The sequence below is a fragment of the Charadrius vociferus genome, unplaced genomic scaffold, assembly GCF_000708025.1.
Source record: "Charadrius vociferus isolate BGI_N301 unplaced genomic scaffold, ASM70802v2 scaffold218, whole genome shotgun sequence".
NCBI lineage: Eukaryota > Metazoa > Chordata > Aves > Charadriiformes > Charadriidae > Charadrius > Charadrius vociferus.
The window spans coordinates 2,550,259-2,568,601 of NW_009650084.1; the positions used below are offsets into that span (position 1 = coordinate 2,550,259).

Consider the following 18,343-nt stretch of genomic DNA (forward strand, 5'->3'; position numbering starts at 1 on the left):
ATTTTAGTGAAATAAAAGGGAGGACTAATATTTAGCATGCAAAACTGAAAAAACAAAAAGTCACCCATAAAGTTATTTTACAGTGCAGTGCCATAGACCTTTTTTCTGGTTGTCTGTTGTCTAGATGCTGATTAGGTCTAATGCTCTTAACTGCAAAACAAAGTCTGATAAGATATCTCAGAGAGATTCTGTTTGGTTTTATTATTTATTCTAAGTTGTGAGTTACACACAGTAGCAGAAAAAGACTTTACATCTTGGTTAATGGAAATATTTGCAGTTTCGCTGTCTTTATAGAATAAGGCATTATTCCATCTAGTGTACTATATACATATATATGTTAAAATCGGCTGTCTTATAGGGTCCCCCAGGGCCACCAGGACTCCCAGGCGAGAAGGTAAGACTCTTTTTATTATAATGATTAAACCTTTTTGTTTACTTACTTGGCACACCAGATCCCCAAAAATTGGCAACTAATGGCCCTAAAGGAGTGGGGCTTTTACACTCCATTACACTTTTTACTCTATTTTTATGTCTTAATGGGCATCATAAAGAGAGATTTTTAACACATTTTTTAGGCTTTTTTTTCTCACTTGATCAAATCAGTAGTAATTACAACATTCCATGATTATTTGAACTCATCTAAAAGTGTAAAAATTTTCAGTAAAATGTTGAAAAAGAGAGCATACTGACAATAAAATTATATTATATAAAATAAATTCTATCTATTTTTTTCACAAATTGCTGTGAGGCAGGACTTAAACAGGAGGCTTAGGACATAATTATTTATTTGTTTCACACATGCATTTAAAAGACATATTCTGTCTTTTCTATCCTCTCCTAAGTTTTGCTACATACAAAATAGCTTCATGTGTATGAAGGTATGTATGTAATTGACTAAGTATGTGTAATTTATATTTTCAGGGCTACATGGGCTTGGGCTTTCAGGGTCCCAAAGGTGAAAAGGTAAGTCTCTTGAAAACATCTAGAGGACAACTATCAGAAATATTCTAGATACTTTGTTTTAAATAAACAAAATTTGGAACCTATCAATGGAGAAAATCAGCGGTATAATTTTTGGAAGACTTGAGTAAATCTGTAACTTACACCTAAATGAACAAAAGTCATCAATGGTTACATACTTTGTTCATGATGATGTTATACCTGACACTAATTTAGGTCATTATCCCGTTTTCCAGCTCTGACTAGTACCAACTACTTTAGTTTGCAGTATGCAGATCTGAAAACCTTTACTCTGTATATTAGGACTCATCATGAGATTTGTTGGAAATAGATTTAGTTCTGAAGGATGAGATTTAATGTGCTGTGGTAGGACTCTTGAGGGTCTGTCTGCCTTAGTCTGGATTGGTAGTATATACTTTTGAAGGACATCTTTGAGTTGTCCCCATTTACTGTGTTTTGGCTCGACCAGGAACAGTTTTCAGTTTACTTTTTGAATGAAAATAAGCCAAAAGATGTCCTCCAGGATCCCATTTATTCTCTTAACCAGCATCAAATGGGAGGTAAAACATGTTAGGTTTAACATGGTGCCTCTCCCACTGAGAGGTCTAGGCTGAAGTGCCTCATGTTGCATTTTCAGGAGCCAGGAAATGCATGCAGTCATGGGTTATTCGGTAAATTGATAGTGTGTCTGAGCCTTTCTCCAGAAGCTTCTCGTGAGTGTCATTGACAGAGACCTTTTGGAGTATAAGTAAATTGTGTTACTTAAGTGGTGTTTTTTTATCCACCACCTTATTTATGTATTTTAAGTCTCACTCTTCCTAACGGACAGATTTTTTTGCTATGTGTCACATTGTTGAGATCAACTTGTTATCATAAAATTTCTTGAAAAATGTTGGCCATGGAAGTATGTGGAGATTTCCTGGACTCCTCAGGCTTTACATTACTACTTGGCAGAAATGTATCAAGCCTTTTTGGAGGTGTTCTACTGTAAAAGATAGTGCTTTTGCTTTATATAAGGAGATGAGGTTCTGACCCTGCTATGGACACATACTTGCTAAAAAACCATGACCCACAGTTGTCATCTTCAAGTTGTCCTTTATGGACAGATGTAAAGCTGGTAGAACACTATAAGCTTTGACTAACATCTTCCTTCAAGTATCTGACTTCTTTCATCCTAATCTCCTTCCTCCTAAGGGAGGCATTAAAAAACTGTTGTACTATTACAATAATGAATTGGATATGTTCCTTATGTTTGGTATTAGTCAATCTTTACCCTGACAAGAGATTCAGAGATTTTTCTTCAGGGCAGTCTCTGTCTATCACCCATTATACAGTTGTGTCTCCTATAACTGTGTATGTAACCCTTTCTCTGACTGATTTTGCCAAAATAAAAATAAAAATTAAAAAAATAGCTATATTTTTAAAAGCGAGTGGTAGTTCTCTTTAACGTTATTTGTCTTAGTAATGTTTGTTCTCAGTGTCAGTACTGTTTTCAATGGACTATCCTGGATTTGGTGTTGACAGGGAGAACAAGGGGTAAGGGGCCCCCCAGGCCCCCCAGGACCATCACCACACATGAAGGAAAAAGGGAGTGAAATCATAAGGGGAGAAAAGGTGAGACCTTAAATGACTAATCTTGTACTCTTCGTTAAAATATGATCAATAGGAATTAGCGAACAAAAGTAAATCAGGAAAAAGAAAATATTGTCACCTACAGCCAATTTTTAAAAAAAAATTCTCCGTGTTTTACTTCATGAATGAATTTTGAATATATGATAGATGATAAATGCATCAATAATTGCATAAATAGGTAACGCATACAGCAGAGGACTTTCTGAGGAAGGAGAATTGGTAAGCATAGTCTTGTAAACACCAAATATTCTAAAAATTGGAATTAAATAGTTTATACTGGACTTTTCATATACAGAACCACATTAATGGAGTCTGAGTGCTACTGATTTTTTCAATTATTGAATTAGACCGTCTAAGCAATATATACTAGTATCATCACCTAGCTTAATTCACAGTTTGTGTTTGTCTAACTTCTTTTTGCACATCATACTATTAGGCATAGTTCTTGAAGTAGACAACAGGGTTAAATGTGCTTTTGCTGACATGAAGAATTAAATGATTTACAGCCTAAATGAATAATGGTTAAGATTTTGCTTCCTAATGTACTTTTTTTTATAATTTCATTAGGGTGATCCAGGTGAAAAGGGTGAACCAGGAGCCCCAGTAAGTATTGTGTAGGGGTTTTTTTGTTACTAAAAAAAATGTGAAGAATCTGATAATGACCCTGAATATCTTTATCGCTATTTGATAAAAGAAATTTACTTCAGAACTTGGCAGAACTTTAATTTGGTGTGTATTTATTTTCCAGGGATTCCCAGGTTCAGGTTACAAAGGAGAAAAGGGTGAACCTGGGAAGCCTGGTCCACGTGTAAGTATGCTCAAGTTTATCAATACCATAATTACAGTTGTATTGTTTCCATAAGCTAATTAAACTTAGTAACCATCAGTGAAACCGCAAATTTTGTGTATTTCAGGCAAGCAAGTTTTGCTGTAGGACAGGTGTACAAGTTAAGGTAGTAATAACATACAGTAATATTAGTATGTTCCATGTTTTCAGATAACTAAAGATACCTAACAGTAGCTTGCAGGGCTGAAGGCAAAGGCAGACTTCTGTTGATCCCAACTGGAGCAAGATTAAGTCATTCCAGAACAGAAGGAAAAGCAAAGCAAAGCAAATCACTCTGTAGGGAACGATTTTAGCTAAATGGAACGTGTTGAATTTATTTCAAATACTCTTACATGCAATCTATAAAATAAACCTGCTTAGCCTAAAGTTACCATTTCTTACAAAGACAACAAATGGAGCAAAACATAGATGACTGAGATGAGTTCTCTTGCTGGTTTCTAGCCTGACTGTAGATGCTTGAGGCCGTATGGTCTGTTACATTTGCCTAGTCTGACCTATACCATAGTCTCATCCACACAATTTTTGCGTGAGTCGTGCTGTATCTTTCGTAGCTGAACTGGTAGCAAAAACATGTCTGCTATGTGCAAACGTATCTAAAGTATTGTTACTCAAATTGCGGGTCTTCATAAACTGCTAGAAAAAGAGCCAGCACGTCTATAGGCACTGAATTGTACCTTCCTCTCCGTTATACTTCAAGGTCAAGGGTTCTGTCATCCTTTCCATAAAGATATGCGATGGGATTATCTTTGCTATCGTGTATGTATTTTGTTCTTACAGTAAATGAGGGCTTGAAAGTTGGAAGAATGGAGAAGTGTTGCCTAGAACTTGAGGAAACCAGAGCATCTTTGAACTCTTCAAAAATATAGTTTTCAGTTTCTGCAGAGTTCCCTGAACAAAGTTTCTGGGATATTTTATATATAATTTTTGCTGTCCAAGGAAATCATAGCTACTTCTGAAATTAAGATAAGGTGTGAAAGATGAACAGATGTTAAGATCTGCTATTCTAGTTTCATGGAATGAAATCATATGATTAATTACAATCACAGCATACATTTGAAGTCTCTTCTGACTTTACAGGTCGTATTTTTAATTAATCATTAAAAATTATTTGTAGCCCTTCTTTATTAGATACCATAGCTGCACACTTTGGTGGTGGTGGCCTGTTCACGTTTGCCCTATCATTTTTATCCTTCAATTGCATTGGTGTAGGTGGAATTTTTAGACCTAAACTGATGGGATTATTTTTTAGACTGAATTGCATGCACTGTTACTTTGTGTATTAAGCATAGACATGTTCTTGGTTTTATGGGACATACTCATGTTGCTTATGATAACGCACACACTCTAAGCACTGCGACACCAAGTAAAAGCCAGCCTCCAGTGCATTAGTCTACAAGCCTATGTGCTGGTCCCTTCATAGTCCATAGGAAGAGGAAGGGAATGCTGAAAAGTAGGATAGTCCAACTCAGTCATTTATCATGCACCTGATGATTATCTCAAGGGAATGTAATCCCCTCTGTAGGCAAACACAGATGTCTAATAGGGAATCGTTTTGCTCTGGATGAGGGAGTCTTGGACTCTAGGTGATCATCCACCTTGTGATTTGAAATAATAGCTTTCAATTTAGGGAAGTGGTTTTTACCATTGGATTACCACGTGATCTGATACGGGGCCACTCTCCAAGCCTTCTGCTGAAACTGGGCCACCGAATGTCTAAGAATAAAGGTTTTGTGAGGCTGGAGCATATATATATAGAAAGGGATTGCTATGAAGGGAGAAATTTCTGGGTCTGGTTCCAGTTTCCTGTGCTGTTGATGTATTTTGTGTTGAAGTCTCCTTGACTGGGAAATCCGTATGTTATTCCTGGATCTGGGAACAGATTTGCAGGATTGTGTTTAATTCTGCAGTTTGTAGGATGTTGAGTAACATAAGCACTAGGCAATCACAATTTGCCTGCTTTGTACCCTCTGCACTGTTAGCTGCGGTAGCACACTTGGATTAACGCATTACAATCATGATGGGTTTGGTCTAGTCTTTCACCCACCGTATTTAGAAACTGCACGTATGTGGCTGTCTAAGTAGAGTGCAACTTGGTGTTTTACAGGGAAAGCCTGGAAAAGATGGTGAACCAGGACTAAAAGGAGAACCCGTATGTATTTTACTGGATTTCCAGTAGTGTTTCTTACATTCAGAACAAGAACTGTCTTTGTATTATAAATGGTTGAAATTTTCTAGCCTTCTGAATTATTTACTTGAAGTTGTTGCTTTTGGTGAATTAGTGGCTGGTTTTAAAACTTAAAACTTTGATGCTGCCAGGGCTGAGATGCAACTATATTTGTCTTTTCTGGTTTTGCTGTCTTCTACACACAGGGTTTGCCTGGTGGGTTTGGGATTCCAGGACGACCCGGGGAGCCTGGTATAAAGGTGCGTAGTAGCAGCCTTTGCTTCTCATCACACAGAATGAGGAGTTAAGAGCTTGTATGGCATGTTCATAGATGTGCATTAAAGCCAAGAATGCACATAAAACAATATTAAATTAATGTTACAAAGTTCTGAAGCCCTCACTCAGAGACTAGGAAAAGTAAAAGTTTAGGTAATGTAGGTATCCCTGGTTTAGATCTCTTACGTGAACTGATTAATGCAGACTTTATTTTCACAAGCTCTTTGCCCAGTCAGCATATGTACAAATGTACTTTCCTAAAATTTCCAGTTTTTCTTTACATAGTGTAAAGCAGTACAGTCCTGCGTACAGTCCTGCAAACTACTTGCTGCTTATTGTAATGGTCCAGGTACTTATCATTTGGACATTGTATGAATCTGTATCAAAGTGTTCATTTGCTAAGGAAATCCTATTTTGTGGGGAAGAAAATGTGATCCGGATTTAAAATGTAAATTGTATTTTGATTTAGGGTGACAAAGGTGAACGAGGTTTCCCAGGACCTCCTGGAAGAGTAAGTAAAATAAATTCTTGTTTTATTTTAAACTTTAATGAAAATATACATTTTGTGAAAGTTGAAGTGCTCAAACAATAAGGGGAAAAAGAGAGACTTCGCATGTTCTTATCTCATTCTAATCAATCATGTCCTCATTTCTTCTTAATGAAAACAGAAGTTGGATACAGTTCTTTTAAGTATGTTTGAAATTTGGAAAAGGAGCTCTCAAAGAATATGCATTTCAAATGTTTTGGACTATAAAAATGATAGGCAGTGTTAATCAATACAAAGTATCCACAAGAGAGCTCAAAAGTATAAGTCTGTCAGCTTTGCAGTCTATAATTTTTTTAACACTTCAAATAAAAAAATGGGATTAGTCAGCAACAAATAGATCATTGATGGTGCTGCTTCCCCAACATGGGGGAAAATTCCCAGCATCTGCTAATTTGATTTGGAAAATTGTGCGTACTTCCTGAATATTTTATTGTAAAAGTTAGCATCCTGTATGTCAAGCTCAGATCAATGTTAGCAGAAATTGCCAGAACTGAATATTATAAAATTAAAGGTAGTACAAACCTAATGGGTCAGTGCATAGACTGAGGAGGTTTCTTGGCATCTTTCTTATTCAGAAAGGTGCTATAAAGCTCTCCCCTTAATCCTACTACTGGTATGAAGGAATTTTGCTAGAAAAGTACTTTTTCTCTGGTAATTCCTCAGCAGCTACAACCCTCTAACACTAGTTGTTACATATTGCTGAAATTGCAAACATAACCAAAACTACTCAAAATTGTTATTACAAAACAAAACGGCCTCTGTACCATCAGCTCAAGATGGGGGAGATACAAATGAGGGCACAGTTGTATGTTTCTAGTGTCCGAGTCTTTGTCCTGTGATTCAGGTTATAGATCCTGGACCAGTAGATACCTTTGGTGAAAAAGGAGAGCCTGGAGTTTCAGGTTTGCCTGGACTGAAAGGTCAAAAAGGTGAAAAAGGTATGTATTGTGTCTTGTCTTTTTGATTGAGTTAAGCTTTTAGTTTTCTTATTAAAGGAAATTAAAATTGCACTATCTGTGAGCTCAGGAGCTCTGTATGACAGTGAAATGTTCCAGTTATTTATTTAATTGCTTTCAGGTTATTACATTTTGTTGTAGTTTGTAGGACACTTCTCATCATAAATAAAACTGCCTTTCAGTTATAGATTGGAAAAGGATAAACTGGGATCTGTTTTTATAGCAGTTGAGTAATCCAGTCAGATTATTTAAGAAAGATGGAAATCAAAATGAACATGAAGAAGATAATAATGCGGAGATTCTTGACACTTCTCTTAAAAAGTCAGTAGCTAAATTTTAATCTTAAAATTGGCTTGCATAATTTACAGAATTCTTCAGTAAATAGGGAAAAACAAGCATTCCCTTTCCCATTTTCCCCGTTACAGACCTTACCCTTTTGAAGAAAGACCAGTGGAGAAGACAGCACACAGCAGGGCCTTTTTCCTAAATGCAGATATCTATAGATTATTGAACTTAACCTTTGATTCAGGGCATACTAGCTTGTAACATGTACTTAAATAGTATGTGCTAAAAGTTCGCTGATGTTGGCATCGCTGACTTCATTGCCTAATTGAGAACCTCTCTTTCTGAAGGTTTCCCTGGTATACAAGGAATCCCAGGACCTCCAGGTATGAATTTATGGCCACTATTTTGTTCACGTTTTTCCTCTATTCTTTTTGGGTGAAGAGTTCTGAGAGTTGTTCTCCTTAGATGCTGCCAGTTACTGCCTGACTTACAGAACACCCAGGCAGTGGCCTCTCTGGGGTCTAATCATCCTGTAGATTGCTTTTCTCGTGTCTGTGATGTGATCCAGTCTTGCTCTTTGTGTAGAGCCCTGATAACTTTCTGCTTAAACTGAAGAAGTAGTGTGCATAGGTTGTCAGAGATAGCCCAGAGAGCATGGCTTCATTAGGCAAGAAGAGCTGTAAAATGTGAATATGTGCATGGGTAAGTGCATGTGTACTTATGTATGTATACTCATATGTGCTATGAGTCTCATACGTACAGTATCAGTTATGATATGTAGATAATTTGTTTTGCTCTCACTTCAGGTCTATATGTGTTCACATAAATATAATAAACCAAGGTTTGCAGGGAGAAATAATAGCATTTATTTGATCAAAGTCATTGCTGAAGGCTTCCTGCATTTTTTCACTATGTTACTTGACGTAATAAAAGTTATTTCTTTTGCCTGTAAGTGTTGCCTTTTTCATAGTCTTAACTTTACATCCATGACAACACTGCTGTTATGTACATATGTGCATGTACATGTGTTTGAACTAAGCCACAATATTTGCTTTTTAAAAATTAAGCAAATCATCTGTGGAAATCTGACTCTAGCACATCCTGCAGTGATACTACTATTACCTCATTTGTACGCATTTTCTATCTTGACAGTGAGCTAAATATGATATTCATGTGAGCCAGAGTCAGATAGTTTCCAGGAAATTTTTCACAGTTTAGGGAGGAGATAGTATATACCGCAGGCTGTCATAGTCCCTAAAGAATTCTGTGTGACAAGACAAGAAGAATGGTAGCTCGAAGTCTGTCATTATCCTACAGAAACTGAGATTTGTGTGACTTTCACATCTTCCTGCAGTGTTGCAGAAGGCTCAAAATGGTTTAGTGATCAATTCTAGTGATTAGTTGTGAACTGAAATAACTCGTTAAAGTATGAAGACCTGTGTGACTGTACAAATAGCTAAAAGGAGATCTTAAGTATTTGTGTGTTTTTTCTAGCTGTTTAACTTCTCTTTATTGGCTGTTGTTTGCTTAGTATTCCTACAAACAGTTTTGGTTTTATCATTCCTGAAATCTAGTGTTGTTGGATACTTATCTACTGAACTTCTTAGACACGGTGTCACTTTCTAGGTGTGTTTAAGATTTAGTTTATTATGAGATAAGGAACTGTGTAATAGTTTATAAGTGTAATAGCTAACTTAATTTCTATGTTGCCACTATTTACTACGCTGCAAAAGTCGATTCAGCTAAATCTCAGAAAGGCACTTAGTACAGAATAAGTGTGTTTGACTAGGGACCTAACCGAAGTGAGTTACTCTGAGCTGTAGTGAGTGTATAATCTCAATTTTGTATAGATCACAGATAGTAAAAATACAGTCCCTTATTTATTTTATACTAACATTTCTCTATTTCTTTCTGAAACCTAACAGAAGTGAGTGTGTTGCTAACGATACTGTCTTTTCACTTTGTCACTTTTTTCATGTATGTTTTACTCTGTCCAAAGGTCGGCCACTTCCAGACAGGGTAGGATCACCTGGTGTCCCTGGAGAGAGGGGTGAAAAAGGTGAAAAGGGTTCTCCGGGATTCCCTTTACCTGGACCCCCAGGAAGAGATGGTTTCCCAGGTCCCCCAGGGTTGCCTGGCCCACCAGGTCCTCCAGGCAAAACAGGTAGGTAAAGCACTCAGTTGCTTTTCATAGTGAAGACTCAATAATGCACATTGCATGCACATAAAAAACAAACAAACATAAAGACAATATTATAAAAGCTATAATCAGAATGCATCTACATGATGGAAGAAACATATGAGTTGTTAACGGACCAAGTAAAAGCTGTTCCACGAGGCAGCGAGCTGCTCGTTTCCTTATTGGAAAAGGATTCTTGTTCCCTTATGGGGACAAGGATTCTTTGCTAAATCAATGTTTTTAAAATTTCTTCAAAAGTTAATTGTGGACTGTTACAATATAACCAAGTAATTGACCTTTTTTATATATATATTAGTTTCCTCTGTGTCCTAATGTGCCAACCTAGAGATATTTGTAGATTTTCAATTAAAAAAAAATAACAGATATTAATACTGTTCTTAGCATAAAAGATAGCTGTTCAATATTACAATTTACAAGTCTGCAGTACCAATCTATGTAACAGATTGAACAGGTGTAAAACTGCAGACTGAGATACTACTCTAGCCGAAGTTTTTATTGTAAAATGGAATTACATCTTATAGGAGAATGGGGTCAACATATGCTTTATAGAATTAAATGAAAAGTTAGTAATGATGTGATAAATACATATTAATATTAGTAGAAATGGTAACATTATACAGCTATGTATAATTAGATTCTGATAAAGCATTTTTAAAGAGAAAAATGTTTTGGTTTTTCTCTGCGATGAAGCGATGAAAAAAAGTACATATGAAGTTGGTCCATGCTTAATAGATCCTTACAGCTGACGTTTTAACTCTTTCATTGAAGGACAACTTTTGCTGATACTGATATTTTTGGGGGATACTGCTATTGTGAGTTAAATTGTCATTTCAACATAAAAAAAAATTATTATCTGAACTACTGTAGTAGGGATGGCTAAAACTATTGAAAGGAACGTTACTCTCTATGGAATTCCTAAACCAAAAATACTTTGTTCAAAACCAGTTGAAGATGCCTAGTTGTTGCTGTGTTTGCCAATGAGGCGGTAAAAAATTCAGCACCTAGAATATGGAATTAAATAGCTAAATCTTACCTTGCCCTAAAAATAAGAGCAATTCCTGTTTTTCATACAACATGTTTCTGTCACTGCTTAATTATGCTCCTTCCTCAGACACTTCTTTAGCTTTCTTCAAGTGCATAACGGGAAACAATTTGTTTTCATTTAACTGTTGTTTGCCAAACTTCACATTAACATTTTGACTACTGGCTTGGGCAAAAATGATGACATATTGTATTGGGTCAGGACTTGTGTTGTATCATCAAACAGAACAAGCACAATTTGTATTCTCATATCAAGCCTGCTAAATATTCTCATTTGTTACCTCTTTCAGTTCCTAACATATGAAGTTTCTTATTTTCAGGAAGCTTTATGAGTGAGAAGAAGTTAAATAGATGTTAACAAGCTGTTCTTGACCTAGAATGTTTCCTTAAACTTTGAAAACAAAAGTCAGGGTACAAAAAACTCTACTTAATGAATTTCTTCAGAATATCAACATTCTCCATTCTCTTCAGGGTCCAACCATCAATTTTTCACCCACAGCACTTTTTTTAGCCAAAGCTTATTATAAAAATAGATTTCATGTGAAAGTTGTTTATAACCTTATTATGGCAGAGCCTCTCTGTAATTCTCAGGTCTTCTTAAGCAGCATATATAGATTCAGAATACAGAATCCCAGTTAAATTTTTCAAAGTAAATCAAATAGAAAAGTAAAATGCTATCCTGACTTACCACTCTTCATAGATACATTCAGCTGAGACGTTCATAAATGCAGCCCTATAATGGAAACTTGCAGTTGTCACACAATATTCTTTGTTGCATTTCCATTGCAGATGGAGTTGATCAATGCCAACAGGGAGAACCTGGTGCACCAGGTAGTCCTGGACCTCCAGGAAGAGATGGATTTCCAGGAGAGATGGGAGAGAAAGGTAATACTATTTTAAAGTGATTGCTTTCTAATGCTCTGTACCCTGGAGCTTGGGTATGTAAAGAGGCCAAGCAAGTCAGGCTGCATCAGAGAAAGTGTACTTAAAGTTAGTTAAATAATTCATAGACATGGAACATGTTTCTTGAGTCTCTGGTGAGTAAAAGAAGGATATTGTTTATTGAATTGTGTGACACAAACTTCACTCACTTTTTACTTAGACTACACATTGCTGGAAAGTGATACGGGTGACGCAGGGCTGAAAGAGAAACTGGGAAGAAAAAAAGGGTGGAGTATAACCCCATTAAGTGTAAATTGAACTGTTCATGGCAATTTAAGATGTGAATTCCGAGATGAAGAATTAGAGAGGGGCAGATGAATTGGGAATGGAAATGGTTTATGAATCATTGCCATGATTATAATTGAAGCTAAAATTGTAACACCTATAAATAGGACTGTCAACCATGTGTTTTAGCAGCATTGACTAAATGGACATATAAAAAAAAATGAGCTGCACTCATTTACACGATGGTTGTTCCTTTCTAATCTTGTTCTGCTCACTGCTTTTGTAAAACTGCAAAATTGCAGTGAGTATAGAGATTTTACTTTTTCTGCTTCAATCTTTTTATTTCTTCTATGCCCAGTGTGTATTTCTTTTCTTCTTTTTTGATCCTCTTTAGCCTGGTCCCTTTTAACTGTTCTGTTAAATATTATTTCTAGGATAAGACTTAAGTTGATTTTCATACCATTCCGTTAAAAATTTTAAAGAATTTTGCGTATCAGTTTGCTGATAAATTCTATTTGAAGCACATAATGAGAAGTAGTACATTTATTTCTATTAATAGAATCATAGAATGGTTTGGATTGGAAGGGACTTAAAGGCCATCTAGTTCCAACCCCCTTGCTGTGGGCAGGGACATGTTCAACTAAACCCGGTTGCTCAAAGCCCCATCCAGCCTGGCCTTGAACACTTCCAGGGATGGGGCATCCACAGCTTCCCTGGACAACCTGTCCCAGTGTGTCACCACCCTCACAGTAAAGTATTTCTTCCCAATATCTAATCTAAATCTACCCTCTCCCAGTTTAAAACTGTTACCTCTAGTTCTATCACTACACTCCCTGATAAAGAGTCCCTCCCCCTCTTTCCTATAGGCCCCGTTTAAGTACTTGAAAGCTGCTATAAGATCTCTCTGGAACTTTCTCTTCTCCAGGCTTATTATTTCAACTTGAAGTGTATTAAATTGACATTGGCCCCTGAATCTACCTGCTTGCAGTTGTCTTATATCTTTTCATTGTTATTCATTAGTTTTCTTGGGGATTTTTTTCAGGTGACAAAGGCGAATCCTGTGACTTATGTGATAAAGTAGGACCTCCTGGACTTCCAGGACCACAAGGACCACCAGGTCCAGCAGGTAAAAACTCATTAACTACCTGAGAATTGACTTCCTAGGCTAAAATCTAAAAGTGCAGCATATATGATAAAATGAATTACTTTTTGTCCCACTAATCAAGTTGTTTGTGAAACTGATGAAAGGAGGATGGAATATTCCTGCTTTTGGCCTGATTCCAAATTTCCAATGTAATCAACAAGAATTACCAAGGAAACAGAAACTGGCCGCCGTGGAGGGTCTTTGCAAACTGTGGCCCAGATATTTTCACAGAAGATTGTGAAAGTGAAAAATAATGTGGTAAACATTTGTCCTTTGTGCCCAGGCTTGGCAGTGGCCCATACATACATTCCCAATCCTAGCATTAAATTCTGTGGCCAAAAAAGATAGTTATTTGTCTGCTACCGTATGAGAGAAGTACCACATGCAAACGGTGATATTATACATAACGTTTGTTCTAGTGACTGTTATGAAAAATGAATATAGTTTAGGTAGTTTCAAGACTGCAGTGGTTACATGATAGGTCTAGATAGTAAAGTGAATTCATTTCTAAGTCAAACGCATCATCAACTTGTGAATGCAGACACGTGGAGCACATGAGCACATGGGCTGAGTTTATTGGACTGTGTGGATTTGATGGCCTGGCATGTTAGAGCCATAAAGGTATAAAGCCCTGGTGGACAGGGTGCACAGTGCACCCTATTGCCATTGAATCCTAAAAGGGCAGAATCTGTCACTATTACTGGAGTGATAGGGGGGGTCTCAAGAACTGTCTGTATTGGAGGCCAAAGCAAGCCCAACTGGGAATAAATGGGAGAAGCACCCCGTTGTGACTGGCCCAGATGCTCTGTATATCCTTGGCATAGACTTCCTCAAGAGAGGGTATTTTAAAGACCCAAAAGGGTATCAGTGGGCTTTGGTTATAGCATCTGTAGAGACTGGGGACATGATGTAGCTGTCTACCTTACCCGGTCTTTCAGATGACCCTTCTGTTGTGGGACTGCCGAGGTGTCAGCAGGTGCCAATTGCTACTGCCACGGTGCATCGATGACAGTATCGACAACTTCATTGACTTTAGCAGCATTATGCTGATATAACTTTGAGAAGGATCACAAAGAATTAACATACAATGACCTGTTTGTAAAAGCATGTAATAGAATTGTATTTTTGTCTCTCTGATAAGGTTTTCCAGGGCAATCAGGTTTCAAGGGTGACAGAGGCTTACCTGGACTTGATGGCCTTCCAGGAGTACCTGTAAGTAATGCCTTGCCAAATGCAAGTGTTTGTTTGCTAGTGAACATGTGATCAAAAAACCCATGATCATCAGTGTAGTTGTGTAACAGTTCTGTTTAAAAACAGACCAGCACAGTGATATGATAAAATTAAGGAACTATGCCTAGCAAAATAAACTAGGAAGCAGTGTGGTTAAGCTATGAGAGGAAAAAAGAGCTGTCAAAAATGGGTTATATTTCTGCGCTTACCTGTCATAGGAACTCAGCAGGACACATGACCTGCTGACTGAGCAAGTTAAGCGGTGGAGTTGGGTAAAAAAGTAGGATTTCACATGAAACAGATGCAGGTCTGTCCTAACCTTCTCATTAATCTTTCCGATAACTCTTTGCTATTGTGTACATATATACTGAGAGAGAGACAGTGCCATCTAGTGTAGTGTAAGCAGTCTAATATTAGCATGGAATATATTCTGGCAGTTTGTCTGAATTTTGGGAAATGTGTGCAGTATATTCCATAAACATAATTAGTTATCAGGAGTAGTTTTGAGGAAATAAAGGAAGGCTGTGAAAGTAGGTAGTGTCCTGATAATACGAACACTTGTAAATTATGTTGAAACAGTGTAACACAGCTCTCAGTGAGTAAGGCTGGATAGCAGAAGCAGAACAGCCATGAGCATAGCACTTGCCTAAAATGTAACACAAATTACTTCTAGGTAAGTATTGTACTAGCACAACTACATTTGATCTTGTTGGAGTTCACTTGAGTGTCCCTATGTACACTGTGGTATGCTATATACATGTTCCTGTAGTATAAAGTGGATTTTGACACCATTCCTAATGTAAGTAGACTGAGTTTGTCAGTCTTCCCAGACTTTTTTTTTCCAAAGCTGTTTTGTCCTTCCAGCTGATCATTTTTGACAACACAACTTCAGTGGCATTCACGTGCGCTAACTTTAACACAAACTGGAGTTATGCAAGCTTCCTCTATCACCGGCAGTGAGAGAGAGGCACCTTCAGAAGTTAAACCAACCCACCTGTATGAATTCTTTACTCAAAGAATCTATTTCTCTTCCTTGAGTATAAATAAAGCCTAGAAACCTGAATTTAGCTGGTGAAAATTAACCGGGGTGGAGTGCATTCTCTGCTTCTATGATGATAAATAAGGTAGTATTACTCAGTGACTGAATTTACTATAATACAAGTGGGATCCCTGAAAGAAACAGTGGAGAAAAATAAAAGATATCTTAATGTATTTAAGCTTTCTTTGTGTCTGGCATTTGTTCTCAGCACGTGTTTTGCCACACCTTCGTATTTTCCTTTTATTGCCTCTTAAGTTCTGTTCATGTCTTTCATCAGACAAGGACTGGCTGCTGTTCTGAATGCTTTTAAGCTTGTTTTGTTCCACAAAGTTCAGCCAGGTGGTGATCCAGCATATAGTTTAGCTTGGAAAAACTACATAGAGGCCAGCCTTGCAAGCTGACATTGTTTAGACCCATGCCAGAGTATTACAGTCTGATCCAGGACCCACCAAAGCTAATAGAAAGATTACCTTTGACTGTGTTCTGGTTCAGGTTTAAGTGGAGGGCACGTATCAGCCATAAGCAGTAGACATTGCCCATGAAGTTTGTGCTTTCTACCCTAGGGAGTCGCTCTGATTCACTTGAAATTAGAGAGGCTGTTGCTATGAGAAAAGTTCGTAGAAGTCCTAGAAAATATGTAGGGGAAAGTAGAATTCTGGAAATCCTATGGATATATTATTAGATAGATAATTTCTTCCCAGGAGAGCTTACAAAACTCTTTTTCAAGCATGTGCGTAGTATTCTGATAGTACCAACTGACTGTGATCGTTAATTGTAAAGTCAATGAATGTTAGTAATGAAGGGAAACATGTATTTGTGTCAGCTAACTGTCATAAATAAGCTACCCAGGGAAAACCTTTCAGCCTTCAGTTAGCCTTATCTTTTGTGCAAATAACATTTGAGTTTTGTATAAGACAATTCATTTAATTTCATAGACAATCTGTCTGTTTGATGAATGTTATAGTTAATTTAAAAGGTTTTGAAAGAAAGGAAATCATGGATGGGGTTTGTATAAGTAATTTAAACCTGTAAGTTTGGCTGAGTTTGTCTTTGCATACTGGAAGTCTGTTATTTTCCTGTATTAGTACTACATCTGCTGGTATTGTAAATTATCGTGGAAATGTAGGGATACTTTTCTTGCATTCGCATCAGGGAAATACATTCCACAGTGTTACAGAATTCAGCATTTAAAGGTTGGGGCAGACTCTTTAACTCTGAAAATGCCTTTTTAAAAAGCCTCGTTTGCCTTGATGCTGATATTGTATAAATATGTATAACTGAAATCCAGTGGGTAGTATATTGAAAATTCAGAGTAATTTTTTGGTGTCATGGGCTGCAATTCTTTTGTTAGGAGTGTAAGCTTATATGCACCATCTAAAATGATATACCTGTGATATGATGAAAGACAAAATGATAAAGATAAGATTTGCATTAATTCCTTATTTACACTGCTGTGTCCTGGAAAATATTCTTATTTGACCTCTGCAATCGAAAACTTAATGGTTTACTTGAATGGTCTACTCCTTAATTTCTGAAGATTTGTTTACTTTTGTATCAGTTGAAGGGTTGGTAGGGCAACTAATGACATCTGAATTTATGAAATTTCAGGGCCCCCCCGGCACTCCAGGACTTATGGGCAGCCCTGGGGCAAAAGGAGAACCAGGAGATTTTACTTATGATTCTATCCTGAAAGGTGAAAAGGGAGATCCTGGTTTCCCAGGACAACCAGGTATTCCTGGAAGAGAAGGAAGACCAGGAAAAGATGGTTTGCCAGGTCTTCAAGGTCCAAAAGGAGCAGCGGTATGTGTGTTTCTTTATGTTTACACGTTGTCCTACTGTGCATTTATTTATGTTTACATACTGTCCTATACATTCTGTCTTTCAGATCAGAATTCACATGCTTTCATGCTCTATACATGCTTTATGTTTATTGGCTTCATTCATTGTTCCGCATCTTGTCCTTACCTTGAATAGTTCATTCGTCTTCAGAGGTAGACTCCAGTTTCCCTGAAACTGGTGAGGAAGGTGGTCCTTCAACAACAAGCTATTTCAGATTTAGATTTTGACCCTTTCTTTTTACATGTCATGCAAATAAGTGATCTGACTCAGATGTATTCAGCCCGACTTGCTACTTTCTGGACTACAGAGCAAGGATACTTCTGCTACAAAGTTGTGCACATGGACCGTAGTTTGTTTCCTTTCTCCCTTTCTCACAGCTTGATAGTGAGAACTAGTGCGGATGATTTAGTGGATATGATTGAAGGAATGTGGTTATCCAAGTAGAGATTCTTAAGACAATTCAACTCTAGTGTATGTCTCTTCTTGTGGAAACTAATGCTTCAAAGTCTTGCACTGATAGAGAGTTCAGCTGATATGGATGTGGAGCTGAATGTGGAGCTCACATCTGCTCCCAGATCCACCACTGGGAACATAGCCTACATGGTCCAGTTAGCTGCGTTGCGCACTAGGTATGATTTCCAGGTGCTGTTCCACGTCGAACCCAGTTCTATTTCCAGTGATGAAAAATCCACTTTCGTCAGCATTACAGATACTCATGCTAATTCCAAGTTACAAAATATTTAAAGAGAGGGGATGACATGTTCTGTCTTGCCAGTCAGGCAAGAAGTACACTTATACTTTCCAAAAATTAGGGTACAGCTGGCTTGAAAGGAGAACGTGGTCCCCCTGGCCAACCTGGATTCCCTGGAGTACGTGGTGAAAGAGGTTTTCCTGGCCCTCCTGGGATAGGCACTGCAGGGTTACCTGGTGACAAAGGAGACAGAGGCTTTGCTGGAACCCCAGGTTTACCAGGCCTTCCAGGTAATACTATGGTATGCTTTTATAAAAATAAACCA

At 37.4% G+C, this 18,343-nt stretch overlaps 1 protein-coding gene across 1 annotated transcript in view; it reads left to right on the plus strand.

The window, feature by feature from the left end:
* COL4A1 (collagen, type IV, alpha 1) overlaps positions 1-18,343 on the plus strand; it is an 80,490-nt gene that overhangs the window by 31,160 nt on the left and 30,987 nt on the right. Inside the window, exons 11-26 of the mRNA XM_009892159.1 lie at positions 359-394; positions 922-963; positions 2,485-2,574; positions 3,160-3,195; positions 3,341-3,400; positions 5,544-5,588; positions 5,810-5,863; positions 6,349-6,390; positions 7,271-7,364; positions 8,015-8,050; positions 9,667-9,831; positions 11,698-11,793; positions 13,118-13,201; positions 14,361-14,431; positions 17,097-17,288; positions 18,140-18,308. Of these exons, the coding sequence (XP_009890461.1) occupies positions 359-394; positions 922-963; positions 2,485-2,574; positions 3,160-3,195; positions 3,341-3,400; positions 5,544-5,588; positions 5,810-5,863; positions 6,349-6,390; positions 7,271-7,364; positions 8,015-8,050; positions 9,667-9,831; positions 11,698-11,793; positions 13,118-13,201; positions 14,361-14,431; positions 17,097-17,288; positions 18,140-18,308 (1,312 nt within the window). The remainder of the gene's footprint in view (positions 1-358; positions 395-921; positions 964-2,484; positions 2,575-3,159; positions 3,196-3,340; positions 3,401-5,543; positions 5,589-5,809; positions 5,864-6,348; positions 6,391-7,270; positions 7,365-8,014; positions 8,051-9,666; positions 9,832-11,697; positions 11,794-13,117; positions 13,202-14,360; positions 14,432-17,096; positions 17,289-18,139; positions 18,309-18,343) is intronic.